The sequence below is a fragment of the Gasterosteus aculeatus genome, chromosome 16 (genome assembly GCF_964276395.1).
Source record: "Gasterosteus aculeatus chromosome 16, fGasAcu3.hap1.1, whole genome shotgun sequence".
In the NCBI taxonomy this organism is placed as follows: Eukaryota; Metazoa; Chordata; class Actinopteri; order Perciformes; family Gasterosteidae; genus Gasterosteus; species Gasterosteus aculeatus.
This window is the reverse complement of record NC_135704.1, coordinates 4,549,168-4,576,576: the sequence shown is the minus strand read 5'-3', so window position 1 is coordinate 4,576,576 and position 27,409 is coordinate 4,549,168. Positions and strand designations below refer to the sequence as shown.

At 44.4% G+C, this 27,409-nt stretch overlaps 4 protein-coding genes across 7 annotated transcripts in view; 2 read left to right on the top strand and 2 right to left on the bottom strand.

Annotated features, from left to right (window-relative positions):
* Positions 1-366: 366 nt before the first annotated feature.
* map3k19 (mitogen-activated protein kinase kinase kinase 19) lies at positions 367-9,627 on the top strand. Of its 3 annotated transcripts, XM_078091401.1 has the most exons (12): positions 367-984; positions 1,310-1,394; positions 2,170-2,295; positions 2,483-2,634; positions 3,077-3,111; positions 3,257-4,654; positions 5,219-5,383; positions 5,549-5,653; positions 5,761-6,002; positions 6,097-6,349; positions 6,911-7,119; positions 7,259-9,627. In XM_078091401.1, exons 2-12 carry the CDS (start codon positions 1,339-1,341, stop codon positions 7,374-7,376), a joined length of 2,859 nt encoding a protein of 952 aa, XP_077947527.1. In that variant the 5' UTR covers positions 367-984; positions 1,310-1,338; the 3' UTR covers positions 7,377-9,627. The 3 variants fall into 3 exon arrangements, with proteins under 3 accessions (XP_077947527.1, XP_077947526.1, XP_040057036.2); XM_040201102.2 differs by having other exon boundaries at positions 368-984; positions 3,257-5,383; XM_078091400.1 differs by lacking the exon at positions 7,259-9,627 and having other exon boundaries at positions 3,257-5,383; positions 6,097-7,049.
* On the bottom strand, positions 7,888-16,982 carry ccnt2a (cyclin T2a). Of its 2 annotated transcripts, XM_040201103.2 has the most exons (10): positions 15,937-16,982; positions 15,174-15,255; positions 14,941-15,069; positions 14,550-14,610; positions 13,942-14,004; positions 13,390-13,435; positions 11,627-11,790; positions 11,374-11,444; positions 9,827-11,072; positions 7,888-9,624 (listed from the first exon to the last, which is right to left on the bottom strand). In XM_040201103.2, the coding sequence occupies exons 1-10, from the start codon at positions 16,257-16,259 to the stop codon at positions 9,551-9,553; spliced, it is 2,259 nt and encodes a 752-aa protein (XP_040057037.2). In that variant the 5' UTR covers positions 16,260-16,982; the 3' UTR covers positions 7,888-9,550. The 2 variants fall into 2 exon arrangements, with proteins under 2 accessions (XP_040057037.2, XP_077947528.1); XM_078091402.1 differs by having other exon boundaries at positions 7,888-11,072; positions 15,937-16,414.
* Positions 16,293-21,874, bottom strand: acmsd (aminocarboxymuconate semialdehyde decarboxylase). Its single transcript, XM_040201111.2, has 10 exons — positions 21,694-21,874; positions 20,488-20,532; positions 19,810-19,906; positions 19,678-19,727; positions 19,321-19,557; positions 19,071-19,164; positions 17,968-18,063; positions 17,652-17,824; positions 17,402-17,500; positions 16,293-17,189 (listed from the first exon to the last, which is right to left on the bottom strand). The coding sequence occupies exons 1-10, from the start codon at positions 21,748-21,750 to the stop codon at positions 17,127-17,129; spliced, it is 1,011 nt and encodes a 336-aa protein (XP_040057045.2). The 5' UTR covers positions 21,751-21,874; the 3' UTR covers positions 16,293-17,126.
* A 2,281-nt stretch (positions 21,875-24,155) lies between these two features.
* Positions 24,156-27,409, top strand: part of LOC120833821 (transmembrane protein 163a) — a 39,796-nt gene continuing 36,542 nt past the window's right edge. The window contains exon 1 of the mRNA XM_040201346.2: positions 24,156-24,948. Coding sequence (XP_040057280.1) covers positions 24,753-24,948 — 196 coding nt within the window. The 5' untranslated portion in view covers positions 24,156-24,752. The remainder of the gene's footprint in view (positions 24,949-27,409) is intronic.

Here is a 27,409-nt window from a genome sequence, read left to right as displayed (position 1 = left end):
TGTCTCACAGGCCCACTGCTCACTGCGCTGTGACGTCTCTGCACAGTGACGGAACTACTGAACAAAAACACACTTTATACCAAGGGATAATTTAATTAGCATAAGACAAAAAAACACCCCAAATGCCACGTTTGAGTTGGATTCAGAACTACGCTTTGATCTTGGAACATTCGAAAAAAGGTTCCATCACGTTATTAAGGAAACGATTGCCTGTTTTGTTGTGGTTTGTTTTGTTTTCTCCTCCAGAAGTGTGCTGCCTTGCTCTATTTCTTTTACCAGACATTTTTTATACTGGGAAATATAATAAATTGCTCACTTTTGTTCTCTCCGTCTGACCGTCCGCCACAGTAAGGACTCCTCTCGGACCCTCAGAGTTTCAGGGGGCTGCGATGAAACTTATCGATCTATTACTGAGCCAAAAAATGTCCTTTTTTTCTCTGTGGGCTTGTTAGAGGAGGACAGAACATTTTATTTTCAGTCCAAAAATGGAGAAAAAGGATTAAATAGAGAACAAAAAAATGTGACGTGGGTTTCTTGAATACCTACTGTCTATTTAAAACATATCAAACTATTGGCTTGTTCAAGCCAAAAAGAAGTACACAATCACGTCACCTTCTGAAGTGAAGGGAGTGACTGGGTGGGAGTGACTGGGTGGGAGGGGTCTCTCACACAATACGCCCTCTCAGCTGGGAAACCTGCCTGTCCGTCTTGTGCCTCAGCCAGACCATCGGGGTTGAGACGCGGAGAGGACTGAGCAGATCAGACGGACGTGGCCAGAATACCATCAGAATACCTTCAGAATACCATCAGAATACCTTCAGAATACCTTCAGAATACCTTCAGAATACCTTCAGAATACCATCAGAATACCATCAGAATACCGGTACAATCGTCAGCGTGAAATAAACAGAGAGATGAGCTCTCTGAGTAAATTTGAGTAAGTCTTGCTATGGAGGCCGAGTGGACCAACAGGCTCAGAAACAGGTGATGTTGTTTTCTCTTTTAAGTGTACCAATATGTTGTATACGATTATTGACGTTAAGTATGTTCTATATGATAATAAGCATTTTTTTATCTGGGATGCGAGTGTTTAGTCGTGTGCCGGCGATGCTGGTTTACTTTAAATAAAATAAGGATTAAATGGGTTGGATGAAGACAACATTATTTGGCTTCTTTAAGGCCAGAAATGTATTAACTTTGGATTAATTATAGTTTTGTCAGTGTGAACACAAAGAGAATGCGATGGATTGAGGTTGGTGTTACTCTGTGTGTATTACTATGTGTGTGTGTGTGTGTTTGTGTGTGTCAGATAGGGGAATCCCCTGTTTCCAGAACACCATGGAAACACTGACAGACATCAGGCAGGCAAACCAGGAGGCAGCGAGGGGAAGCAGGTGGGCAGGTTCTCTCACTCACTCACTCACACACACACACACACACACACACACACACACACACACACACACACACACACACACACACACACACACACACACACACACACACACACACACACACACACACACACATTCCCTTGGGCTGTACTTGACGAAAGAAAGGGATGATCCCTAAGCTGATTTCACCAATAGTGTGGACAGTGCAGACATCGACATCTGTCCTTGCGTGTACCCACAAACAGTTGACGCCCCCCCCCCCCCGGCACACAGTCACTTGAATACACAGCAAACTCTCCCCGGGAACAGTCAACAACTGCCTCTTGCTTTTCACCAACCGGTAGAGTGGTGTCCTATCTGGTTACTCTGCCGTCCTGTATGCAGGCACCTGCCACTGTGTCCAGAGGACAAGCTGTTCTGCCCAAACAGGTTAGAAGCACAGGCAACAAGGGAGAGAGAGGCAGTGCGAGGGAGAGAGAGAGGGGGCTTTGAATCAGCTCATTGTCTGCTGTGTGGCGCTCTCACCACCGAATAAGGTCCAAGCTCTCCAAGGAGAATAATGGTCTTTGGGGAGGTCTCTTATTTCATAGCATCAGCTTCCAGTAACGTAGAGAAAGATGGGAGGCGATATTGTGCTTTTGGCCTTTTGATCAGTTCAGCACAAGGAAATAAAACAAATCTGCATTTTTCTCATCTGAGCAAAAAGACTCCCCCCCTCATCTTGTTGAAGGAAACGTTAAGCACATACCTCTGTGTTCTCTCGTCTGCGGCTCAGGAGAGGAGGTTTGTCCCTACCGAGCCTGAGAGACAGCAGCAGACGCTGCAGCCATCTGGATCCTGCTGGCTTACCTGGTTTGCGGAGTACCAGGACCGCCTGTATGCCGGCTCCCCCCCAAAACAGGTAAATGCTGTGGCTGGCCTCATTATATAGGCTTTTTCATTGCTAAAGAAACACCATTCAATAGTTTAATGTGTCAATGTGCTTATCAACCACACGTAAAAGAGTATAATGAATGGAAACTTTGAATGGAATGGAATAAGTCTCGAACCTGCACAAAACAGGTCTGATTTGGAGTTGTCCCTCACAGGCAGAGGACAAGGAGTGTTGTTGCTGCATCTCCATCCTCCACCGCCCTGCTGTCCGCAGCCGAGCCCAGACAGCTCAGTCGTTCAGCCCCCAGCATCATGGAACCTCTGTGCTCAAACGCTGTGATGCAGGCCGGAGCACACAGTCAGACCCGTACGGAATTATAATACTCATTTAAATTGCAGAGCAGTATTGTTAGTAGATCAGAGGTCTTACATTTTTAGAAATACAAACGAGAACTGTGTTGTATGTACTTATTTGATAGTGATCACACCTGTCTGGGGAAAATTGATCCCTATACTTTTATTATAGGAACAAAGATTCACTGAGGCGTAATTGACCCATTTGTGTCACTTTGTCTTAAGCTTCGAATTTGACGGAAAATGACTTAGTTGGTTTCATTTGGCATGCAACACTAGCTTCAAGGAGCCAGCCAGAAGCAGATGGGTTACCATGATTTCAAGTATTACGGGAGTAATCAGTGTTAGCGTCCTTTTCAAAAAATGTTTCAATATATTCAAATAAATAATGTTTTTTATTTGCTGATACAGATGTCCATCTCGTTTTAAAATATAAAATCTCTTCCTGTATGCAGGACTGGTCTTCCAAGACACTGTAAATGAACAAAAGGTAAATTCCACTTATATCACCATGACCTTTTGTCTTGTCATAATGACAAAAATGTTCCTTCCCATCCATAAAACAACTTGTCTACCTCGCAACTCCTGACCATCGAAAAACGATCAATGTCTGTATTCTGTGCCGATTCTCACAGGGACCTTTGCTGGCGCAGCATCCCAGAATGCCCAAGCTGTTGGCCCCACTAACCAGCCAGCCCAGGGACATTGCTGCTCTGCCGGTGCTAAAGCACCGCGTTCCCCTGAAGCCCATCAGCCGGATCGCCCTTTGCTCCAGGACCTGGCTGAGGAGGGAAAGGCTGTTCTGGGGCAGCCCACCCACTGGCCTCCTTATTACTAAGGGTGGTAGTGAGGAAAGTGGATCCAGCAGCCAGTCGAGTTCATGCGACCTGGAGGATGAGGAATATGAGAGGGATGTGTGTGAGGGAGCTTCAGGGACAAGGAATATGAAGTTAATTGGAAACAGATTGGCCCCACATTTGAACAGCGTGAGCCGCACAGAAGTTGGGGAGACACAGCAACATTTTAAAGTTCTGTCAAAGATCAGTAGCATTCCACCCATCCAAGGGTTAGCCCATGACCTGGATGGAGAGCCTATCGGTTGTACAAACTCTCACTGTGAAGGCAAAGCCACCAATGACTCTTTTATTAAATATCAGTATGCCCAACAAGATGATACTGTGAATGAAGAATCATCTATCACATCTAAGTGTAAGGGGGAAAATAATAATTTGGGCTGCCCCCCAAAGCCTGACACCAAGAGTAATCATGGGATTTTCCATATGAATAATGACCAAGGTGAATCTATTGCATCCTGTGAAGGTACTTACAGAATCTACCTGCAGCATATACAACCATCAAGAAAAACAATAAGGGATTCCTTTTGTGAAGAAGCACGGGCAGATGATCCAATCCCTCGTCGGGAGGATGTAAAGCTACCCTCTGTCTCTACCGATGGGGCAATTAAATTGTTTACTCCAGCTGGAAACCTTCCACGGTCACATACAGATCCCAGGGGAGAGGAGAGGAGGTTGAGGACCGTAAAGCATCTCCTGAACAAAGACAGGAGAACCATCGTAAAAAGTGAACTAAGAGCCGTCATTCAAACTACCCAGCTGTCCTTAAGCGTGCTTGCACACAAAAATCGAAGCATTCTCAATCGCAACAAGTCCAAAAGTAATGTGAAGGGCTCCACACAAGGTAAAGACAAAACAAGGAATGCCCCCGAGCTGATAATTAGCGGAGAGACTGTCACAAAACTCAAGTCCAGGCTCAATTCTGTTAAAAGTGTTCGTTGTCACATTGGCACCGACTCACCAGGAAAGAAGGTTTCTGATCAGGGCAAAAGAGCCAGTCCTGACAAGATAAACAGAGCTCAACAGCATGCACCAGAGAAGGAGCTGAAGAGCATTGGGCAGTTGAAGAGAGACGGTCTACCGGACCCCCCGAGGTCTAAATCTAGTGCGGCCTTCACCACCAGCAAAGACATGTTGCAGGAGATACAGAACGGGGATGAAGCTTTGGCCATTCACAAGGTGTTTTTTGGTCCTGTTTATGATAACGTACGAGTTTACAGCTCCCGCGAGAAAGTGAAGGGCAGACAAGTGCAGTCTGCTCCGACTAGGAAGACACAACAGTGCTATGGAGTCAAACATAGACCGTTGAAACAAGCGCAGAGGAAAAGTCCAAAGGAGAGCCTTGTGATTTCAGCTAAAAGCAAACCAAAACTGGCACCCTCCGGGATGAAAGCTCACATTGCAGCTGCTCCAAAGAAGGACACACACAAAGTAAAGAAGGATGGACACACAAAGGCCGAGTTAGTTCCTTCCAAAGATGTTGGAATTTGTCAGAGTAGTTATCCAGAAACTGGGTTGTCTACGATAGAGAAAACTATCAAATCGAATGGCAAAAGACTAACAACGCCAGCAGCTTCATTTCATGACCAGGACCATAGTCGCCCACACATGAATATGCAAGAAATAAGAGACCCAAACCGTCCGGCTCCTGAGCCCGTATCATCTCAAAGCCCTCAACAGCCAAAAATCAGAACTTGGATGTCATCGTGGGGCAGTAACACCATCATGTCATCGGTCTACCAGAAGTTCCTGGATGAGGTGGGGGACGGGCCGCTTACCGATGACCTGCTGCAATGTCTGGCCGAGGAGCTGATCACGTTGGAGGAGAGGGGTGTATCCACAGGACCTGAAAACCTTGAGTTCAACGGGGAAAAGTATAATTTATCAGGAAAAAAGACATTTCTTGAGGTAAAGTGTACTGGTCAAAAGTCATTTATTACTGATTTGCAAGGGCACATATACACTCTTTCTATTTATACAATCGTGTTCTTGTGTTACTCCACACAAGGAATCAATGAATGTTTACAATACAAAAATGAACATAATTATTAATTTCTCTGTAATCTGTTGCAGGATGATTCAATTGACAGGGCTGCGCTGCTTGACGGTGGGTTGGTTGTAGATGACACCACCACATGGACAAAGGGTGAAGTACTTGGCAGAGGAGCGTATGGGATTGTAAGTGTAACATTCGGGATGACAAAGTAAGGCTCAAAGGACCGCAGGTACCGCAGCAGGCATTGATGCTCACCTAACTCTGGCGATCTCGGCTGTATTCTTACCAGGTCTACTGTGGCCTGACCAGTCAAGGCCACCTGGTTGCTGTGAAACAAGTGAGCCTCCATTCATCCGACCCCGACACTGCGAATACAGCCGAGTACGGCCGTCTGCAGAGGGAAGTCGAGCTGCTAAAAAACCTCAGACATGCCAACATTGTGGGCTTTCTGGGTACCTCGCTGTATCAGCATGTGGTTTCCATCTTCATGGAATACATCCCAGGGGGATCCATCGCCAGCATCCTTCAAAGGTTGACAACTTACCCGGAAGTCTGTTGAGGCATGTAAGAGGGTTTAACAATAACTGGTCTGTCCTGATCACACTGGTTCCTGTACTGCCCTCAGGTTTGGTCCTCTGCCAGAGCGTGTCCTGGCTCTATACACCCATCAGATCCTTGAAGGGGTGGCCTACCTTCACCTGAACAGAGTGATTCATCGAGACTTAAAGGGCAACAACGTCATGCTGATGCCCACTGGCGTCATCAAGCTCATAGACTTTGGCTGCGCGCGCCGTCTCAGCTGCCTGAACCACACCGCCAGCCACAGCGCAGACCTGGTCAAGTCCGTGCACGGCACACCTTACTGGATGGCACCGGAGGTAGATGCATAGAGAGGGTCTCTTAATCTGGGAAGATCTGTTTTTAAATACGAAAGTATTTTTCTTCCTCAGCTAAATGGAAAATGTCCCTTTCATCCATTGTTCACACTACACAGCATTTTCTTCTCACCAATCTTGTTTTAAGGCTCCCTAAAGAAAAGCCGCGTCTGAGAGGCCACCTAGGTCTAGAACGCACCGTGAACTGCCCAAAGATGACAGAGAGGCGCCGTGCTGCACCCCGTTTGGGATCCACAACCAGAAAGTTTAAATTTTTTAAGCGTCCCGTTTGCAACACATAGCAAAGTTTCTGTTGCACCAACATGGAAGAACTAGAAATAGTAAAAAATTGTGAAGTTTAGTTCTCAAACAATTGAAACCTTGACAACAAGCAGAGCTGAGGGGATTGCTTGAACAAAAGTATTGCACGGTTTATAATGCTATTTGTCACGTGCGTGCTCTCTAGACAAAACACAGTTTGTGTGGCCCCGTCAAACAGTGACGCTATCGCACATCTTTTCGTGTGACTTTATTCTCACTTGACTGGTCTCATCCACTCCCCAGGTCATCAATGAAACAGGATATGGCAGGAAGTCGGACATATGGAGTGTGGGTTGCACAGTGTTTGAGATGGCCACAGGGAAACCACCGCTGGCGCACATGGACAAGATGGCCGCCTTGTTCTACATCGGCGCTCGGAGAGGGTTGATGCCCACCTTGCCGAGTGGATTTTCGGATCACGCAAAGAATTTTGTGAAAATCTGCTTGACCAGGTGAAACCTGTTATCCTGGTCCGGGCAAACTGGCAAATCCTTTTAATTGCTCAAGTTTATAGTTAATTAATTTGAACAGCTAAATATGACTACTTTTAAGATGTTTTGGGGAATATGATTATTTTTTCTCTCTCACCAGTGACCAAAGACTGCGGCCATCTGCAGACCAGCTGCTGAAGCATTCATTCATCCCCAAACGAGAGACCGGAGCACACGCAAAGAACTGCTGTGCTCACCCAGAGGGACTGTGTGGTTAGCTTACACTTACACACAATGCAAGTTAAATTAGGACTACGATTACCTGCCAGGAATCCCCAGTAAGGCACTGGTAGTGTGTATGGGAATACAAAATGCAACAAAAAGACATTGTAGAAACTACATGAGCACTTTTATACATTTAACCTTAGTAAAACCTATAAAATGTAAACTAAATTACAGCATATTTTTGTAATGCACTGAATATTTTCTTCATAGAAAGCTTATAAATGTGCCAATCTTAAGTATCTTAGTTGAAACTACTTCTCTGCTCTGTAGTTTATGTACATTTTGAAAAACCCATAGTGCAACATGTACTTAAAATGTAAACTACTTCCTGTTCGCTTTCCACTGATGAGTTAACCAGTGTAAAATTGTAACCAAGAGACATGAAAGTGGTAATAATGAGACTACTACTTACTATAAGAATAGTACACCTATGTATCAAAACATCACGTTTCCTTCATTATTAACTACAAACATGGATAAACAAAAGGATCGCAACAACCAGCGTTTATACCCTGTCCAGGTAGTGGCAACTTTGAAGTTTATTTGGAATAGTAAAATGAAAAAAAAAAGACGTAAAGGGTGGGTTACACACATCTGCTCTTCCTCCCTATGTCCAAGTGTTAATCCCAAAGGGTCCAAACTGACTCAGGATCAAGTGTTTTCAATAACCCGCTCAAAAACAGAGAGGGCGGTCAGGTCAACATTTGGGAACAATATAGAGTTTAATGTATGAAGTTGTTGAGACGTGTCTGAAATGGTACATGGCTGGAAATGCAAATCAGGAAAAACAAAGAAAACTAAGGGACATCACACTGCAGATACTATATTCAGCAGGTCAACTGATCCTGGGGTGGAACTGAGCCAGCAAGAGTGTTTCCTCTGCACTATACGGTACTATGTTAAAGGATGACTGCAATACTTACATGAACCCCCTGCTGACATCTAAGGGCTACAGCTTTAGGTCCTAAAACGATGTCTGATGCACTTCAAAGTAAAAAAGGGGTTATGTAAACTTTAATAGCACATTGTCAGTTGTTTTTCTTCTTTATGTGGCAAAACCTTTGGCATTCAGCTTAAGGTTTACTCAGAGGTCCCAAAAAATATTTTTTGGTACAAATTGCATGGCTCTGATGTGATAAGTAGGTGTTAAATGTGCCTGTGTTATTGAGGGCATCGACTAGTGTTCCCCGTGATGAAAAAGCACAGTACAGCCCCCCCTGTAGGAGGGTTGGTAGAAGCACACACACACTACTGGAATGCTGCAATCATTCACCCGATGATGCCCAATCCGTTAAGCAACAAAATAAACGTATTTTATAGGTATTATATTCATCTTGTTATACTTACAAGCAGCTCCAAACCTGAGTAGTCATGGTATAGCTTTTTTTCTTTTCTTTAAACATACAAAAACGTATGTACATTTATCTCCACTCTCTGTAAACAGCAAGTACGCATTCTTTTAAATCCCTTTGATGATTGAAACATGCAAATCATACGCACAGTACTGAAGTATAAAAAGAAATCACAAGAAAGAAATTGGAGATGAAACCATACACCTAAAAAAATAAAAAATAAAATGTATCCATCAAGCGTATTAAATGGAATGCCAGCAAACATTGTTGAACTCCGCTCCAGCTGGCCACTGGCTTCCTTCATACAACTGCAGAAATGTGATTCAATTAAACTACTTGTTTAAAACAAAAATCAAAATAGACCAAAAAAAACGCAAATAGGTGCACATTCCAGGCCTCTCATAGTACTTGCAATACTTTTTTCCCATGTGGAGATCTCAAATGCGGGGAAGACTTTCCCCCAGTGGTGAAAACACACTTTTGCACGTTCCGAGACTGAGGAGGAAGGAGAACCAAGCAGCGATTCAACACTAACAGAAAGACAGTGCTGAGCGTCTCAGCCCAGATATCTGACAGTCAGGAAGCATAATTCTTTTTTTTTTACATCTTTCTTGTCTCTTAGAAATTGAGGTCCAACAATACTTATCTTTCGTTTTTTTTTTTTTTTTTTTTTATAAGATAAGTTGTTTTTCTGCCTTTCGGTAAAGGGTTCATCATTTCCTTAGGGCACTTAACAGGTAGGTGAGCATAGTCTGAGCTGTGTGGGTAGTTTGCTGCCATTTCCATGGGCGGGTCATGGCTGCAGAGCGGTGGACTCAGTGTCTCTGCTCTCCCACTTCATGTGGCGATTCGCTAGGAGGAGGGTACTGCTGAGAGGTCCGCAGCCCACCTGGGTATGACAGGAGGGGAGGAGGAGAAACAAGAATAAGAAGGGGGGGAGGAAGATGGAGGGAGGGAGGAGAAGGATGAAGGGAGGCAGGGAGAGGGGGGGGCAGGGCGGGTTTAGCCACAGAGCTGCAAGCCAGACGAGACACACTGCAGTACAGGAGAGGAGCCGGGAGGAGAAAAGGGGTGAGAAAAAGATGTAGTACCTGCAGCACCAGTGCCACCCTTGGAGATTTTGCTCACTTTGGAGAATGAGGAGGGAGGGTGGTGGTTGTGGCCGGCCTCGAGGTACGCCCTCTTGCGTGCCGACGACAAAGAGGCGGATCCGGGTGGGAGGATCGCGTCCATGCCGACCAATCCCGGGGCCCCCCGCAGCGGGGCCGCCCCACCGTTCCCGCTGTGCGTGTGTGAATGTGGGTGACTGTGCTTGTGGTGGCGATGGAGGCTCTGATCTGCTCCGCGGTGGTGCTTCTCCTTACTCACCAGAGGGCTGGAATGTTTACTCTTGATAATGTTGGCCGCGCCCTCATCCGACGAGCTATGGCGCTCGGACGATGAGACTTTTATCTTCATCTTAAGCTCATCTTTGATCGGTTGTCCACCTCGATCCAGCTGGGAGCCGGCGCCAGACACAGGGACGGCCAGGCGGAGCTTGAGCGAGCCTTTGTCCCGTTTGTCGCCGTGATGGCGTCGGTCTTGCCCTGAGGTCGAGGGGACTTTGATTTTCAGTGGCGAGGCAGAGTTGCTTCCAGCACCCCCCTGGTGGGGCTGTGAATGCTTTCTATGGTCTACGTGGCTCACAGAAGCGGATGATGCATAGGTAGAAGAGGCAGATAACGTATCGCCCCTCGTATCAAAGTCCATTATTCCCAAATGCTGGTCCTGACTGCGCTTATGCCCAGAGACTGCCAGCTCCGCAGCATGTTTCTCTCGGTATTTGTCCAGAGACAGCTTCTGAGCTAGAGACGGTTGCGGTGGGGGCGGCTGAGCAGGTGGAGCGTAGGCCGCCTGCTTGCCCGCTCCGCTCCCACCGGCTCCCTTTGGTTCCTGTTTGACAGGGATGAAGTCCAGCGTTTTCTCAGTCTTGAATGTCGGCGGATGCAGAAGCAAAGAGGAAGCGGAGGTCTGCAAGGACAGCGCGGGGTCCTGGAGAGGGATGCTGAGGGGCTCCTGTTTAATACAGCTGGAAGGGTAAGCTGCTTGGCTCTGGTTGACCAGGGGCCACTCGCTGTGGCTGGCTGGGTTGTACGTCCCGGCCAAAGCGTCCAGGGACAGGGCTGCGTCTCTGGACTGGCCGGGCATGGCCACGCTGAAAGCAACGCTTGCTTTAGAGAAACCCGTGGTCGCAGAGAGCGGCGCATCGCCATGATCTTGGAGCATGGAAGGCCCAGGGAACGCGTTGTCCGCCAACTGAGAGCTGTCGCCCTTTGGCTTTTTGGCAGCTTGTGTTGCCTAGGCGATAGAAGAGAGCGCGGTTAAGAGTTTGATTTAGTTGGCAGCGTGCTGTCTGAAGGAGGTTTGAAGGCCAAACAATGGATTAATGAAGTGGGTAGATTTCTGTTCTGTGTACGTTGCAGTGCCACTTAACACTAACAATAATTCATATAGTTAGCATACTTGAAAAAAAAAACAAATGTAAGAAATGTTTAGGCACGGCTATATAGTCTGATACGTGCCGAGCTTATAGTTCAGAGATAATGGGGATGCCAGACATGTCTTGCCATGCATTAAAGAGAGCAGCAGTGCCTCTTACCCTCCAGTTGCGTATCCTTTTTAAGCGGCTTGGCGTCTTCTCCAGAATCTGCAGAAACTCGTGGGTCAACTCTGCAAGTACAAGACGAGAGTTATCATTAACCTCAAAGTCTGCAGCTGCCGCGCTGACACCACGGCCATGACTATCCAATGTAGCCTCCCTGAGTTATTGTAAATCCAGTAACAGCCATATGTGACAGCTGTGGGGAATAGCAGCCGGGTCATTTAAGTAAAACGCATTGATTTAATCTCACCATCCAGCAGCTCGAGGGTGACCGAGTTGTCCACATACTCCCACCAGTGTTTTCCATCAGTGGAAACTGGGATCTCCCAGTTGGACCACTTGCACGCCAGATGGATGCACACGCAGGAGATTACGGTGGGCTTGTACTGGAGGCAGAAGGTGGTGAGGTGTAGGCTGCATAGTCGGTGTGGGGGGGGTGTAGGCATGTGATGAGTGTGTTTGTGGGACAGAGTGAATATTTCACATATGCGAGGGTGTAGGAATGAGAGTGAGTTGATTCAGCCCAGGCGTCGTCCCGATTGGTCCCACACATGTAGAAAAAAGAAAAGAAAAAAAGAGGGAGCGGACCGTTTTAATCGACTGTAGGAATTTAGAAACTGGTTGCACAAAAATAAGTCAATGGTATATACACAAACTTTGTGATTAAGTCAGTTTGTCATTTGAAAACCAGGTGACAAAAGGTTCATGAACTTTAAGATTCATGTCAAAAAACAGAAAACGTGAGCATTAAATTGTGTCACATGAAAACTAATTTTTCATGAAACCTGGCTGGTTTAAATGTCAAAACACAAGGTGGGGAAATGGGGAGGGGCCATCTGTGGTAGCTATGTGTGATCCCATTGTGAAGCATTGAACACTGGGGCCACACAGGGAAGTTGCATCATTGGACGGCTAACGGACGAGGGGCTGCTCCTACAACCTGCTCTGTATGGGTCACTGGGAATAAACCCGGTGGGCCCAGTGCGCAATGACGTGTCAGAGCTTGACTGACATGGTCTCAATCCCTAAATTTAAATAGCCAATATGGCGTACAAGGATTCATGGGTGAAAGTAATCAAGTAACATCAATAAAAAAAAAAGTTTGGATTGAAGATTGAGTAGGTTTCTCAGAATCATAGATCAGAAGTGTTTGTTTTTAATCATATAGTAAAGATTCTCAATAAAAGCGTAAGCCTGCATCCTTGGTAAAAGCCAGTTGTAAACAATACTTAAGACATTGCTCACATTCAGCATCCACAAATGGTCAACTCAATAGAAGTAATGAGTTCCACCACTGGCACCCAAAACCAAACCCTTTAAGGACCCGATTCTCTGACTAGAAGAAAGTTTTGTCCTCACTTTAGAATAAATCATATTTCCCCCCCATACATTTTCATCAGTATTACTCATTACAAATTCTGCAGGTCCTTAATGGGTTACAATCTTTCATGTCACGTTTCACATGACAGGCTACAGATACAAAACAATGTTGTAGAAAAGCTAGAAAATGTGCATGTCAAGACAGAACATATTGCAAAAGGTGAGAAATACTGGAGATAATGCATTTGAACAAATGGATATGAAAAAGAACATTTAAAAATGTATTTGTGTTACTTACCAGAAGGACCTCTACGAGAAATGTTTACATCTGTGAAATCTTTAGCTGCTATTCAGGCTACCAAAGTGTCTTTCTTTTAGAATTATGCACTTTTTCGCAACCGAACAAACATGTGGGTTTCAAGCGCACCACTACACTTCACACCTTGCATTCAACCCATCTGTGCCAACACGCGGCCCCTTGTACAATACACCGCACTGCGACTGGGGCCGGTAACGCTTAAAGCCACCCTGTCCCGCTCCCTTTGAACGAGGGAGGGGAGCCAAGGGGAGGAGGCAAGCATCCCAACAACCACCAGCGCAACTAGGGCCCGTTGGACACTGAAAGGGTAACCTGCATTACAGGAAGCTATGGTGTGCAGTCAAAGTGCAACAAAGGAGGGGCAGGATAACAACCTGTTGGTAGCCATGAAATAGGAAGTCTGTGCCAGATCCTTGCTTGCTGTAAGAGAAGAGACAGGAGAAGAAAGAGAAACAGGGAAAGGGGGGGGAGGATTAATATTGTTGGCAAGCCCAAAGCACATCATCATCATTAGGATAGAAGTGTTGGACTGATTTAGCCAAAGCCAAGACAAACTTAAAATAAATCACGCTACGCACAGACTCTTGATAACTTGCAGCAAGCGTGCGATTTTTTAAAATAAATTATGGCAAAATGTTTTGATTTAGCCGCGTCAACCAACAACCAAATTTAACGGATGCCGTTTTTCGGATGAAAAATGGCAAATCTCCGGCCTAAATGTATAAAATTCAGTATTGGCCAAATAAGCATAAGCAAATGTTGCGTATGTGCCATAGAATGAACTCATGAAAGTCATCAAAAGAGCAAGGTGTTTGTGCGGTTATGTAACCATTGAGTCAGCAAGGTTTTCACCCCCCTCCCCACCCATGTTTGAGGTGGGACAAATCAGAGCAGAGGGCACAAAGAGCAAAGAAGGAAGCCTCTACCTCGCACTAGCTGGGAACATTTCACCACATCAGTGTGTGGGTGATCAATAGTAATTTCAAAGCCTGGAACAAAATACATGACAGGTGAGTTCAACACAGAGACAGTTGGGAGGTGACATGTCATTTTATGATTAAATGAAAATACACCAAAAGATGCATTTTAGGGCCGTAAATTCTAGCAGGTATCAATTTGGCAAATGGGAATAGTGGAACCATTTTTGTCCATTCATATACGCACGCTACAGATCCCTCTGGATGAAAGGATTGAACTTAATAATTGAGCACAACATAAAATGTTGACCAGCAGTGAAATTAAACTAAATTTGTGAGAATAAATCCAATTAAAAATTCCACAGTTGAATCGATACCATGTTCAATGACCAAGGTCTGTAATGACAGAATGACATGTCACCGTTACACGATTTCTTGAAAATATGCACGAGACAAGATACCCATACAGCTGCTGATAAAACATTTTACTTAACAGGCTGTGACGAATAAAGTCAACAGGAATCAGTAGCAATACTCCCTTAGTGATAAAGATAAGCCACAGATAACGATCAAATGAGATCTCTCTCAAGTCATCCACTCCAGTCACCACTACTTACCCAGGGTCTGCAGCACTATGGATTCAAGTATCACCAGCTCTTGAGCTTGCTGGAGGTATGCCTGAAGTTTGATAGACAGTCATTACAACACAATTGTAATGAGTCTATTATCTCTGGCCCTGACAACCGATTTCAAAATGGCCAAAAACTCCAAAGAGAGGCTCATTTTACTATGCACTATTGTTTGAAAGCCTTCTGGGGTGTAACTGTGTGGCACAAAGCCACAGCAGGCGATGGCATTTCAAATAAAGCCCTTGGTAAAGGGAAAAGGAATTTGGCACCGCCAGTTTAATACGGGGAGGGGGGGAGCCATGACCACTGAGAGAACTGGAAAGACGAAAAAAAGAAAAATACTCTTGACCATACGATATGTAGATTTCCCTGAACTTACATTACTCTTCGTGTCTAGAGGTGGTTCTTGGGGATTTAGGCAAGCGTGTGCAACTTTGATGACATGTTCGAGTTTCCGAGGTTGCTCTTCCACTTTCGCGGCCAGGAACAGGGTGGTTGGAGATATTATCTGCAAAATTGCATGGAGACATTTTTCATAGGCAATTATGAAAAATGGCAAAATTTGATTCTCGGTTGCACGTCAATAGTGGTGTTATGTAACGCAATACTTACATTCCTATGGAATTTGGTGAAAGAGTGGTGCATATAAAACCTATGCATGTAAACAATAGCTGTATTTATTGTTAATTGAGAACTGGAGTTTAGGTCAAGGGAAACGTTTGAGAGCAACTTGCACTGTTAAGAACACAACAAACAATTCAATTTGCCAATACATCACATATCGTCAAGTGAATTAGCACTAAACAAATGTTTAAAAAGTTAAAAGGCCTAGGTAACATTCAAGAAAAGCTCCAACAGCTGAGAAAAGGACATTTTGTTCAGCAGGCTAGCTAACGCTAACGTGATTTAAGCTAGCTTTGCGACAGCGCCAGTTGTCAACTTATACAATACAAAACTAACAACTTGTCGTACAACTATAAACTTCCGCTTGGGTATTTCAAGGTAACATCTCGTTTTTCGATCACTGAATTCGCCAGGGCTTAGAGGTTAAGACATCCAGCCGACATGGGGATAGCAACAGCTGCATGCCTGCTGGTCCTTTGAACGTCGACCCACAGCTAGCAAGTTAGCATGCTACATTAGCTTACAGCTAACGTTAAACATAAACCATACGATACCAACATTCCAGGTGGAGAACTCCACAGTATTTTAGGCAAACACAAACGCAAAATTAACAAGTCGAAGATTTGAAGCTATTGCTCAATAAACTAAGCACGTCGCTGAAAACTCGGTATCGGGCCCACTGCGAAGGGTTGTCTTAGCGCCATGTCTTGGTCCAGCCTGGTCGAGGCAGACGTTTGTTTACAAAGGATACACGTTGAGTCTCTGACCCATGTCTTGGATCAGATTGGCAGCTTGCTGTCGGTAGGAGAGCTCGCGGTCCGGTTCTACTCCACATCGGCGGGACGGCGTGGTTTCGAGCTGCTCCCGGGTGAAAAACCATTTCGACGAGGATCCCCGGCACGCCGCCATCGCACTCCAACATTCAGCATCGAGAAAACGGATGTGACGTCGAGGTCGCACAGGAAAGCACGACTTCTTCGGCGGTGAGCCCGGTGCTCGCTGGTGATTGGTCGGTTGTGTTCCATCGGAATCTGATCGGTAGCCGCCCTTTGCATCCATCCCACTGGACGGCATCCTCACATCGTTACATATTCAGAAGCTGTTTCATCAATGTTGAATAGTTTATTCACATTTTACACAGCTTTGCGTTTGCTCAATTCGATTTGCTTATGGCCCAAACCTCCATAATAAACCAGTAAAGACAACACAACTAACCGTTTATCCCGTGTGGGACATAGAGAGTTGTGTGAAAAAGTAAAGTCAAATGTCGCAGGGTTTAGCCACAAGCTTATTTCTACTTAAGTCAGTAACTGAATGTGTGATTTTGTGGTGTCGCTTTCAACCGATGGCCGATGACATTCTTAATGTTAACAATAGCCAGAGTTCCTAGTAATCTCATCTTTGTAGAGTTCCTTTGAGCATTTCAAGTATATTCATTTTCAAGATGTGATAATTCACTCTAACAGGAGCGAACGTGTGGCGATTATATGTGAAAGGCCTCTGAAGCAGCCCTGCATGTGTTCTTGGTAATATTATGATTGGCAGCAAACGTGTCTCTGAAAACACTGAACTGGGCGTTCTTTACCTTTTGGCAAAGTGCCTTTGGCCATTCTTCTTAAATCAAACAAACAAACACATGTTTGACTTGTTGGAAATAAGAGTGGATAAAGATCATAAAACTCTTTTAGGAAAATTAATTGAAAGACCTTTTTTGTTTTCGGACTCATCAGTGCCACACACCGAATGCTAAAGATTTCTGTACAGCTGATACAGTATCTCCAAAATTAAACAACTCTATCTATTGATACATACTACAGATAAGACGACAATTATGTTTTTTTTTGGGGGGGGTGAACTCTTCTAAAAATATGAATATTTCTATAAGCATTGACACTGAATCACGGGGTGCGTCATGGTCTCTCCCATATTTCCATTTCCACCTCACTCAAACTGCTCTCGTTTCAGGCCCAAAAATTCCACAGCATTTCCAGCAAGCAATTTATCCTGCAAAACAGAATTCACACCAAATTCATGATTAGAAATGTGATCATTTACATAAATACATTTTGAAATTGCGAATCAAAGCTATTCAGAAACGCTTTAAACAATGAACCTCTACAGACTAATAGTGCTGTGCTCTTTGCATTACAGCTGATGATCAATAGAATGTGTTATTCAGTCAATTCATAACAGCAGCACTGTTAAGTTATTGTTACCTTCAGCTTGTCATCAAATTCATCCATCGACTCGATCAGTGATCCAGGCTGCAGCTCTCCCAGTGGGAATGGATAGTCTGTTCCCAGCATCACCTTATCCTGAGTGGAATACACGCATGTGAACTTGGAAAGCCACGGAAGTGTTACTGTGTGGAAGACATCTTCAGAATCCACCCTCATCCTCTCTGAAACTGGTAACACCCATCTCAATGTGTGTGTGTGCAGAATAAATGGTGAATTACAAGCTCACTTTTCCGATCACATCAATGAGCAGCTTGAGGGAGATGGGATCGTGAACTAGGGAGTCGGTGTAGAAGGAACCGAGGTATTTCCTGGGACTGATCTTGTTGTCCACTGCACACAGGTCAGGGCGGACTTTGTGGCCGTGTTCAATTCTGCCAACGGTGAATGGAAAAGAGCCACCTGTTACCAGATGAAAGTGAACAATAAAAGTCAAACAAAATGATCTGTAATTGAGCATGAAAATGAGGTAAAATCAGGTTTACACTTTAATAATCCTGCTGTGACTCTAGAACTAAAATTGTGTGAGCAACGTCTGATCCTACCTCCATGTGCAAAGCAGACTTTGAGTTTGGGAAATCTCTCAAAGACGCCTCCGAATATCATTGAGCAGATAGCCACAGTGGTCTCTGTCGGCATGCCTTTGAGATGGAGAGACAACACAACATAACCCCTTCTTTCTAGAGGACATTAATGAGGTGTCCTGTTGCTAAAAGACAGTATAAGTGGATTTAAATGCTCAACAATTATTGATCCCATTGGCCTGATCTGAATTTGTTTGTTTGATTTCTTTAACCCTAATGGATTATTAGGGGCATTCTGCCTTTTGAAAGATGGGTTCCTAGGAGTTCAACCTCTTATAATCTGTATATTCTGAATGTTTTAGCTCAGACACTGAAGGACAAACATGTCGCCTTTGGAACATATTTAAACCACTCATTGGGAAGCAGAGGCCATTTTTTCAGGTTTTGAATTTACAACTCTGGCTTCAAAATTGTAGTTTTAAACGGGGCCATTTTCTCATACTTGGCCTATATGGTAAAACATATTATTCTCATAGTCGTGCCATTACGGGTGTAGCGGAAGGTGTAAAAATACTATTTTCTGGCACATTAGTTAGATTGACTTTGGCGAGTGTAAACTAAGCTTATTGCGTACGGCAGTGTTTAATGCAATAAAAGTGTAATATCAATAATATAATACTCTGTGGTGCCATTCACTGGATTGCCTCTAAAGCACAAAGAGGGATTTTTAAAAATTGAACATGACACTGCAGATACCGCTGTGGCATCATGTAATCAAAATAGCATTTGAAGGATTAAAAAGTAAAACGATTTTGTCAAGTTGGTCAAAAGATTTAAATTGGTGGAAGTGAAAAATATAATGTATTTAATTTCAAGAAAATTAATTAATATTTCTCATTATTTTACACAACAAAAAATAAAATAATTTGGACTTGGCTTCATCAAAACTTGGCTTCATCTTTTTTAGGAAATTCTGCCTTTCTCAGAGTGAGAGCAGCCTTTTTGCCATTAGTCTGTACGCAGAAGTTACTTTAACGAGAAAAGTAACAAGATTTTATTTTCTATTGATTTGAGGGAGAGGGGTATTCAATATCTCCTGTTCCCAAGTATTACATCTCCCTCACCCACCAGCCAGGGAAGCCAATACTTAGCCATCCTCCCATCTGTCTGCATGTCCCACGGGTGGACAAAGAGGGAGCAGCCCAGCTCCTCAGCGGCCTGCAAGCAAGACACAATGAGCCATCAGCAGTTCTACGTGAAAGAACGCGTCACACCCTGAATACAAAATATGAGATCAGTCAAACCAGAGAAATATTTTGCAACCACCGGAAACATGTCATCACATGCGCATGTGTGCAATATTCCACATCTCACAGCATAGAAAGGAAACAGTTCGGCGGCATTGAGGTCCCAGTTGTTGATCCGCGATCCAATCTGCACCCCAGGGAAGCCGAGCTGTTTCACGCAGCGCCTCATCTCCACCACTGCCAGGTCAGGGGCTTGCATGGGCAGAGTGCCCAGGCCCACAAACCTCTTGGGGTGGCCGCGCACCGTATTGGCCAAATCGTCGTTCAAGAGGACGCAGAGATCCAGTGTGTCATGAGGTTTGGCCTTAAATCCAAGTATAAGATAAGAAGATGAGAATAGGTAAACATATGAAAAGGAACCATGATGCCACGTAACTAGTTGTACGATGCTCAATTCTATCCATGTTACTAAATGAGCGCTTACCCAGTAACTGAACATCACAGGGACCGTGGAAAGGGCCTGAACTGTGACACCTGAAGGGGGGAGAAACAGAAAGGCGTCAATGACGTGAAACCGGGTGGTACTTATTGGTGTCTGTCATGTCTGTGCATGTACCATGTTGATCCATGTCCCGTATGCGTGCGTCTGCATCCCAGCAGTTCTCTTTAATCACCCGGAACAGCTTCCCATCCATCATCATGTCTGCTTCGCCCTGAAACACCACATGAGTAGAAGTCACATCCCCCGTGTCGATGTGCCTGTGCTTAAGAACGTTTTGAAGGTGAATATGTGGGGATTTCATAACACCACATGATGGCAGCAGACAGCTGAAGTCCGACCCAAACGTCTTCCTAATGGTGTTTTCACATGCAGATACAAACACCACATGGACCCATGTTTCCCATGTTAATGGCTGCGATTAAAAATGTTCAGGCGCATCTCTATCTGTGTTACCAAGTGACCTGGAATCCTCACCAATCATGTTTGGACATCGGCATCAGGACTCTTAACAGATACGGTTCACAGTTGAACGCACAATGTGTCACAATAAACCATTCGTCTTCATGTGCGGCTCATCAGTGCCAAAAAGCACAGCCAATGTTGCACTGGCTACCGTGCTGTTCTGCGGCGCTGCAGAGATATTCCCAGGGAGTCTTTTCCGCTGATGCAGTGGCACCACGCTGAGTCGCATGTGGGGGACTTTAACCCCACGTGTCCCGGGCATTGTGTGCAGTGCATGAAGGCTCGTGTTATCCCGTCTGTCCGCATCAAGGAACATGAACAGCAGCTCACCTTGCAGTGATGGTGAAGTTGGACGAACCCATCATATCCATACCTCTGAAACACACACACACACAAGAGGGAATGTGCTTTACAATTGAGTGTTTAGGAACATCTTTCGTGGGTTTAATTCATTTAAGTCACTGCGGCCAAATCTTATATCCCCACTCATCTGCTGCACAGTGTGCTTAGCCCAAATTGTGGGATGTTTTTTATATTCTTGTTTTGTAAAAGTGTCACTCTGTCTCCAGGTGGTTATTTCTCTGAAAGGTGCTTTAAAGGAAATGCATCCGTACCAGTAACAGTGGAGCGTGTAACAAAGTTTACTCTGATGTTTTGTGTGGAAGTCCTCGTAATCAGCTCAAACAAATAGGTATCGTGAAAATGATGCATTGCTTCTGTGTCTGTTTGAAAACACAAACAATTCAAGAGACTTTCAAATGATGTGGTTTGTATGCAGTACTACTTCTCCCCAATCCTACAGCAATTATTACAGTATAAATGGATCCGAATGACACCAAAATCATCTACTGCTCTTCTATTACTACTTCCCTCCATTTCAAAACATTTCATTTAAGACCATTTTCAAATATTAATTTGACTAATACTATTTTTTTTTACATGTTTCAAGAACCAAAACACAATAAATCAAGACTCACAAAGTAAATCCGAATGTGCCACTCCTGCTTATAAGCATGCAGAAGTGGTGATATACAGTATTATTTTAGTGTAAAGCATAGAATTTTGATTTGGCAACGCCGCAAAAATTGTGAGCTTGCCCCGCTTGCTGAAAGATCTCAAGTAGAAGAGAAGCTACTTCATGACTCCTCACACGGTAACATGAATAAGACAGGCCTGACTTATTATGTTACATTTCCTGGGTAAAAACAGAATAAAGAGCGGCATCGAACATGTGCAATCATTAGCCAAGGCCAGACCTCCATAGTAACGAACGCATACGAGCTAGATAACAGATAGGACGGGGCAAGGCCCAATCCACTTATGGATTAAAGTTTAACCATCCACAGCAAACACAGATTCATAGAGCGAGCTGTTAAGCTCCCCGTTAACACTCCAACGGGAAAATCCTGTGTACTTCACTGGAACGGCTTTTAATTGCGTTGGACTGAAGAAGAGTCTGCAGACCACCGAACCACTTGTGTGGATTTACTCCGGATGCTCCAGATCCTCCATGAGATTGTGTCTCTCGGTGCCTACCTGCTTCAAGTCCGGCCACTTCTTTGGTAAAATATGATTGTGAATATCAATCTTCATCCTTGGGATTCCCCTGTGGAAAAATACGGAGGTGTTCTGCTCAGGATTACTTGCTTTGGGCACAAATGCATCAAATTCCCTGTCCTGACTCTCAGCCAAGAGACAATGACCGACAGGTGACTGCGTGGCTGCTGCTGGGACGCCCTGGTTAATCATTACCTAGTCTGGAAGACAGGCAGAAAGTAATCATTAATCAGTCAAAATGTACTTGACACACTGCAGCATTAACTGATAGGCACTCATAACAATGGCATATTGTTCAGTCCCACACGCGTTTCACAAATTTAAAGCAGCATTTCTGTGCAGTTGGGTGGCTGCGAGTCAAAGTTTTGTGCTTATAGTTCCATAATGCATATTCGGGTGAAGTTAATCTCCTGGCTTTGGTTTGCAGTAACTTAAGTTCAAGCTGCTGCACAGCTGAAAATCACTGACCCACAGAATGTAAAGCAAACTGAGACGTGCATTCTACAAAAATAGGGTGTGAGCTGCAAGCTGTCAGCTTTTCCGCAAGCTGCTGCTAAACACCAACGTGTGTTACATCTTTCAGTGCCACCTACAGGTGACAACGTGTCAAACGCTTCACACTTCAGCATCCTTGTGTGTCCACCTTTGCTGAATTTGGTTGTCAGGAAATGTTAAATTAAAAGAAATATGGTAGTTGATGATTAGTTTAACTAGTACTGAGTTGTTGTTTTTTTTATGTTCAACATAATGGCAGATTATAATACCTCAATGCAGAAATGAGCAGACAAATGCGATTTACTTTTTTAAACAAGTGTAAAAAATACATAAGAGTATATGCAGAGCATAGCAATACAACTATGTATTCAGCATACATTAATACAAGTACACAAGTACAACACACATTGCATGCATAGCAAAAGGCCATTAAAGGTGGTTTATACAATATAAACAAAAACATGAACCATCAGCAATATGTGGGGGGGGGGGGGGGGGGGTTGTGACAGCGCTGTGGAGCTTGTAGCGTAGGGGTGCGTCTTTAATCGGAAAGATACGTTTGGCGCCAGACAGGCAAATAGTCCATGTTATTCCCTGTCATATTTATAAGTTTATCCTCCAAACAAGGTTCAAAAATGTACCCGACCAGCTGGGTACCCCTGCTGCAAAAGGTAAGTTAAATCAAATACTAAAACACATACAAACAAGGAAGCCCACCCAATCAGGGGAAAACCGCTGTATTCAAACGTAAAACATATCATCTCAACACCAGGACTTAACACCAGTGGCTCCACCAGCACATGAACTTGAACCAGTGGAGAAAAAACGCCTGACACCGACATCGTAGAGAAGGTGAGTCCTGCAGTGCCAGGAAAGGTTATTCCTCCTCCCCCAGCAGTGCACAGCTGCTGTACCGTCAGGGGTCCCAAAGGAGAAATCCAGAAACATAAGTGTCCAGCAATTCAAAATAAACACATGTTTAGGGACAAAGAATAATCAAGTGAAACGTCCCTTGAGGAAAGTCTTGGTGTGCTGATATTGTCACTTTTGGGGTAATCTGGGTAGTAGAATGCGTGGCCGCTGTGAGTGTGTGTGTGGGGGGGTTGTGAGTGTGTGGGGGATGATCAGGAGTCGGGAGAGGTGTTTCTGAGGGGACTTATCTGTCCTGATCGACTGGTGTGTCCAATTTCATATCCTTGCCCCGCCTTCTTTATTCTTGTCAGGTGGAAAAGCTTTGGTCTGCAGACTCATGGAGGGTTGCTGCATGTCGCCCTCCCTCTCTCTGCTCCCGTTGTCTCTGTGGACCGTTGGTCTCAGGACTCCATTACTGGACGTTGTGGGTTCCAAAGGGAGGGTCGGTCTCATCGTTTGGGTGACATTAAAATCCCACCAAGATGATACACCTTTGACAAAAACAACGATATGGAGGATGTTAAGCAAGAGCTGAGGTCAGGTCAGACTGGCAGAATAGGTCTAATTGATAAATGATCAGAAACTCCAATGATGTGATTCTAATCACAACCAACAAGCTCTTTTCTGGGAGCCGAGTCACTGTGTGAAGCCATTTAACCTTTTCCTCAATCTCAATTCAACCACAACACGTCATTTGTCTTTGTGGCGCTGAAGACAGCAGCCAAAATAGCGTACCCGGTGTAAAGGATATTAAAATAAATGTTACATCAGTAATGGGAAATGGGAATTTAGAAATATTGGGGAAACTTTAAGTACACACACAAAAAAGACATCAGTGTCATCAGGAGTTTTCCTTCTGCTTCTATTATGAAATGTTGATGTTTTGTGACAATGTCTACATTATTGATACAATTCTACTGGTAGATCATGTTATTGCAGTTGCAACATAGCTATTATATAGTAATTCATCTTTTCACCAGACTGAAAAGCAGACATTGATAATTCATAGAACAATATTAACCGTGCGCTGGAAAACACAGCACAGAAATATACAACTAGGAATATACATCTAATAAATAATCTAAATATACTTTATTCAAAACTAATTTGTGGAAACAACTTTAAAACCTCCGAGTGATCCAGGACAGATGTCACCATGTGATGTGGTCTGTGCGGGGAAAAAAGGTGCTAAGTCCTGAGGAGGAAGGAAGGAAGGAAGGAAGGAGGAGGAAGGGGAGGAGGGAAAAAAACAACTTGCTGGCACCGCCTGCCAGATTCACAGCGGATCTCTGCGACTTATCGCATCGGCGCATCTGAACTGCGTCTAAAGTGTCTGTTCAGCGGCGCGGCTCCCGCACTGTTCACTTGGCAGCGGAGGGAGTTGCCTTCAGGCTCATTCTGACGGGGGATCCATCCTCCATCTCCCATCTTATCCTCCCGCTATCTTCCTCCTCTGCGGATCGCAGCCGGCGGCACATCGGACGCGCGCTGAATGGCTGGTGCGCTCAGCGACGCGGCGTCAATCCGTTTTTCATCACCATCACCACCACCATCATCATCATCATCATCATCATTGTTCTCTTCAGCCTTTTGAGACCGAGAAAACAAAAAACATCAACCACCAAACAACAATGACAGACCCGGCCGGCCAAGAGTCCTACCCCGTCCCGGACCCGACTATCGTGGATCCCCGCCCGGCGCGGAACGGCCAGTGCGCCCCAGATGGGTTCACCAACAACCACCACCAGCCAGCCAAATCCCCCGGCCAGCCCGAGACGTTCACCTCCGGCCATGAGATGAAAATCACAGACAGCGTGGAGGGCGAAGGTAACCTCACCTGCCTCTGGCATGTTTGGAAATGTGTTTTTTTTTGTTAGTTGTGGTTGTGCATGAATGTGTGTGTGTGTGTTGTTGGGGGACCCAGATGGGAGGGGTATCTTTATCCCTGCGAGGAAGCCTATTTTTGGTTTGATTTGAATAATTTATGATAGTGCTACATCAGCAGAATTCAGATCAGGGTGAAGCAAAAGCTCAAATCACCGTGGAAATGTTTCCAGTCCCCAAAGTCCTTTTAATTTAATTCAATTCATATTATTCTTTACAGCCCGGAATCACAAATTACAAATTTGCCTCAGAGGGAAATTCCTTCATTCCAGTGTTACACATTGCATTGATGTTACAAGTCTTGCTTAAAACAAGGCACGAATGCTTTAGATCCTGATACCATTCATGTGCCTTTGCTGGAGCACTAGGAGTGTGTTTGGGTGCACGAGATCATAAAACCTGTGGAACATTCCACAGTGGCTCATAAGAGGGCCTCACTTATACAATCAATCCTCAGCCCGTTCTTCAGTTTGTAAAATGCATGCATGTTAACTCAATGTATATTTGACAATCTTATTAAACCGCGTGGCAGTCAGTGCCCTAATGGCATAGTTTTATATGCCATTAGGTGAAATAGGTATTGTATGTACATTGGGATATCTACGTTGATTGGATTTGTCTTATTTTCTGATGTATTTAAGTCTAAGATGTTCTCAATCATAAACATTGATTTAAGACCCTCAGATAATAAGGGCACTTCCAGAAGTATATAACTATATAATAAAAATAACACAATGGACAAATTAACACGAAACCGCAGATGTAAAAAAACAAAAGCCGTTCATGCTGTTCACTATTTACTGACAAAGTTCAACCTGAACTCTGATTAAACACTAAGATCTGCTCACTCGCTTCCTGTTTGACTAAAGTCACGCTGTTCTACTGACCAATCACGGCGCACGTTAATGCTGCGTGCGCTGCACCGTGATGCAGACGTAGTCATGAGGCCGCCGCGGTACCGCTGGCCCATCGAAGAACACAGCCCTCATGTCAAACTAAAGATCCAATCGGTTGATGACAATCAACGATATTCTTCTTCAATCTCTATACACTTTAATGGTCCACCTAGGGGACATCGGGCCCCTCTCACATAGAGACACAGCGGCTGAATCTGATTGGATAAACGCCCTCTTTAGAAAAAGCTGCAGGCTGTATGCAGAGCAACAGAGGAAGACAGGAGCTGTGCAATGAGAAAATATGGTAGTGGAAAAATAACTATAACACATGTACTGAATTAAAAAAACAAGAAAAAGAGAAGGCTGAGCTGCCAGCCTCCCTGCTGTGTATTTGTAGGTGTTGCACTTCATGTAACATTTTATTTGACTTTGTAGTCCTTAAACACAACCCAAGGTAACCCCCATGATATCCTTATAAGATCACCAGGGATATTTTGTCGGACTTGACAAAGCTATTTTCAAACCACATATCTCATTATGCAAAGCAGAGCCACAACGATAGTGTTATGCAATAAGTAATTAAGTTGAAATAAAATAGGCAGATTTTTACCAATCTCTTAATGGCCAAAGGTGCATGCGTTAAAGATTACGATGCACATGTGAAGATGTGAATCTAAGATTTAAGTTACTAAACCTCTGCTGTCTGTCTGAGCATGCTTATATATGCCATCGGTTTCCATCAATGCATCCTGAAACCTCTCGGATAGCAACATGCGTGGTGTGGGCAGATGTGTTGCCTGATAATGATTCTTTTTTTCAAAGCAAGGTGTCTCAATCTGTTTGTGTTTTCCGGAGAGATGATTGATGACGTATTAAGCTCATGCTTTCTGCCTGATCCCCTTGCCAGGGATCATGTGAGCAGAGTAGTACAACCGTGCCGTCTCACTTCCCCCCTCAGTGGCACACACACACACACACTCACACACTCAAACACACACACACACACACACACACACACACACACACACACACACACACACACACACACACGCACACACGCACAGATGCTGGTTGACTGGTTGTGATTTTTTGATTAAATGAATGTCCTGAAATGGACAAAACTTGGACACTATAGCAGAACCTTTCCAGTAGCTTACTCGCAGTAACAAGTGAGCTTGTGTGGTTTGATGAATGGATTTTTTTGTATCAGCTGCTGCACACGAAAAGACAGTATGATGCGTATTAACATTGTGACCAGTGCCTGATGCGTGTTTGTTGAAACGTTCCTCTCACTTAAGCTTCAATTGTAACCCGGCCGCGTCCCTGCAAACAATGCTAATGTGTGTAGAAGAACACTTACCAATGTTACCACGGCGTGTCCAGTCATGATGTCATAAATCATGTGGTTCGCTGTCAGTAGACCGTTTACAGCCAATGGATCCAAACAACAAAACAAATCATTTGGATCTGCCTGCATGGTTTTAAGTGAATGTGTAGCAGAAATGATC

Bases quoted from the DNA above. Each gene is read 5' to 3' on its own strand.
- map3k19 (XM_040201102.2), top strand. From the start codon at position 1,339: ATGGAAACACTGACAGACATCAGGCAGGCAAACCAGGAGGCAGCGAGG. The intron at 1,395-2,169 runs GTGGGCAGGTTC...TCTGCGGCTCAG, and splicing joins GAGGCAGCGAGGGGAAGCAG to GAGAGGAGGTTTGTCCCTAC. The intron at 3,112-3,256 runs GTAAATTCCACT...CGATTCTCACAG, and splicing joins ACACTGTAAATGAACAAAAG to GGACCTTTGCTGGCGCAGCA.
- acmsd (XM_040201111.2), bottom strand. From the start codon at position 21,750: ATGAAGATTGATATTCACAATCATATTTTACCAAAGAAGTGGCCGGAC. The intron at 19,728-19,809 runs GTACATGCACAG...TCCCCCCTTCAG, and splicing joins ACGGGACATGGATCAACATG to GTGTCACAGTTCAGGCCCTT. The intron at 19,558-19,677 runs GTAAGCGCTCAT...CTTGGATTTAAG, and splicing joins CTGTGATGTTCAGTTACTGG to GCCAAACCTCATGACACACT.
- ccnt2a (XM_078091402.1), bottom strand. From the start codon at position 16,259: ATGCCGTCCAGTGGGATGGATGCAAAGGGCGGCTACCGATCAGATTCC. The intron at 15,070-15,173 runs GTAAGTATTGCG...GCAATTTTGCAG, and splicing joins TCACCAAATTCCATAGGAAT to ATAATATCTCCAACCACCCT. The intron at 11,073-11,373 runs GTAAGAGGCACT...TCTATCGCCTAG, and splicing joins AAAGGATACGCAACTGGAGG to GCAACACAAGCTGCCAAAAA.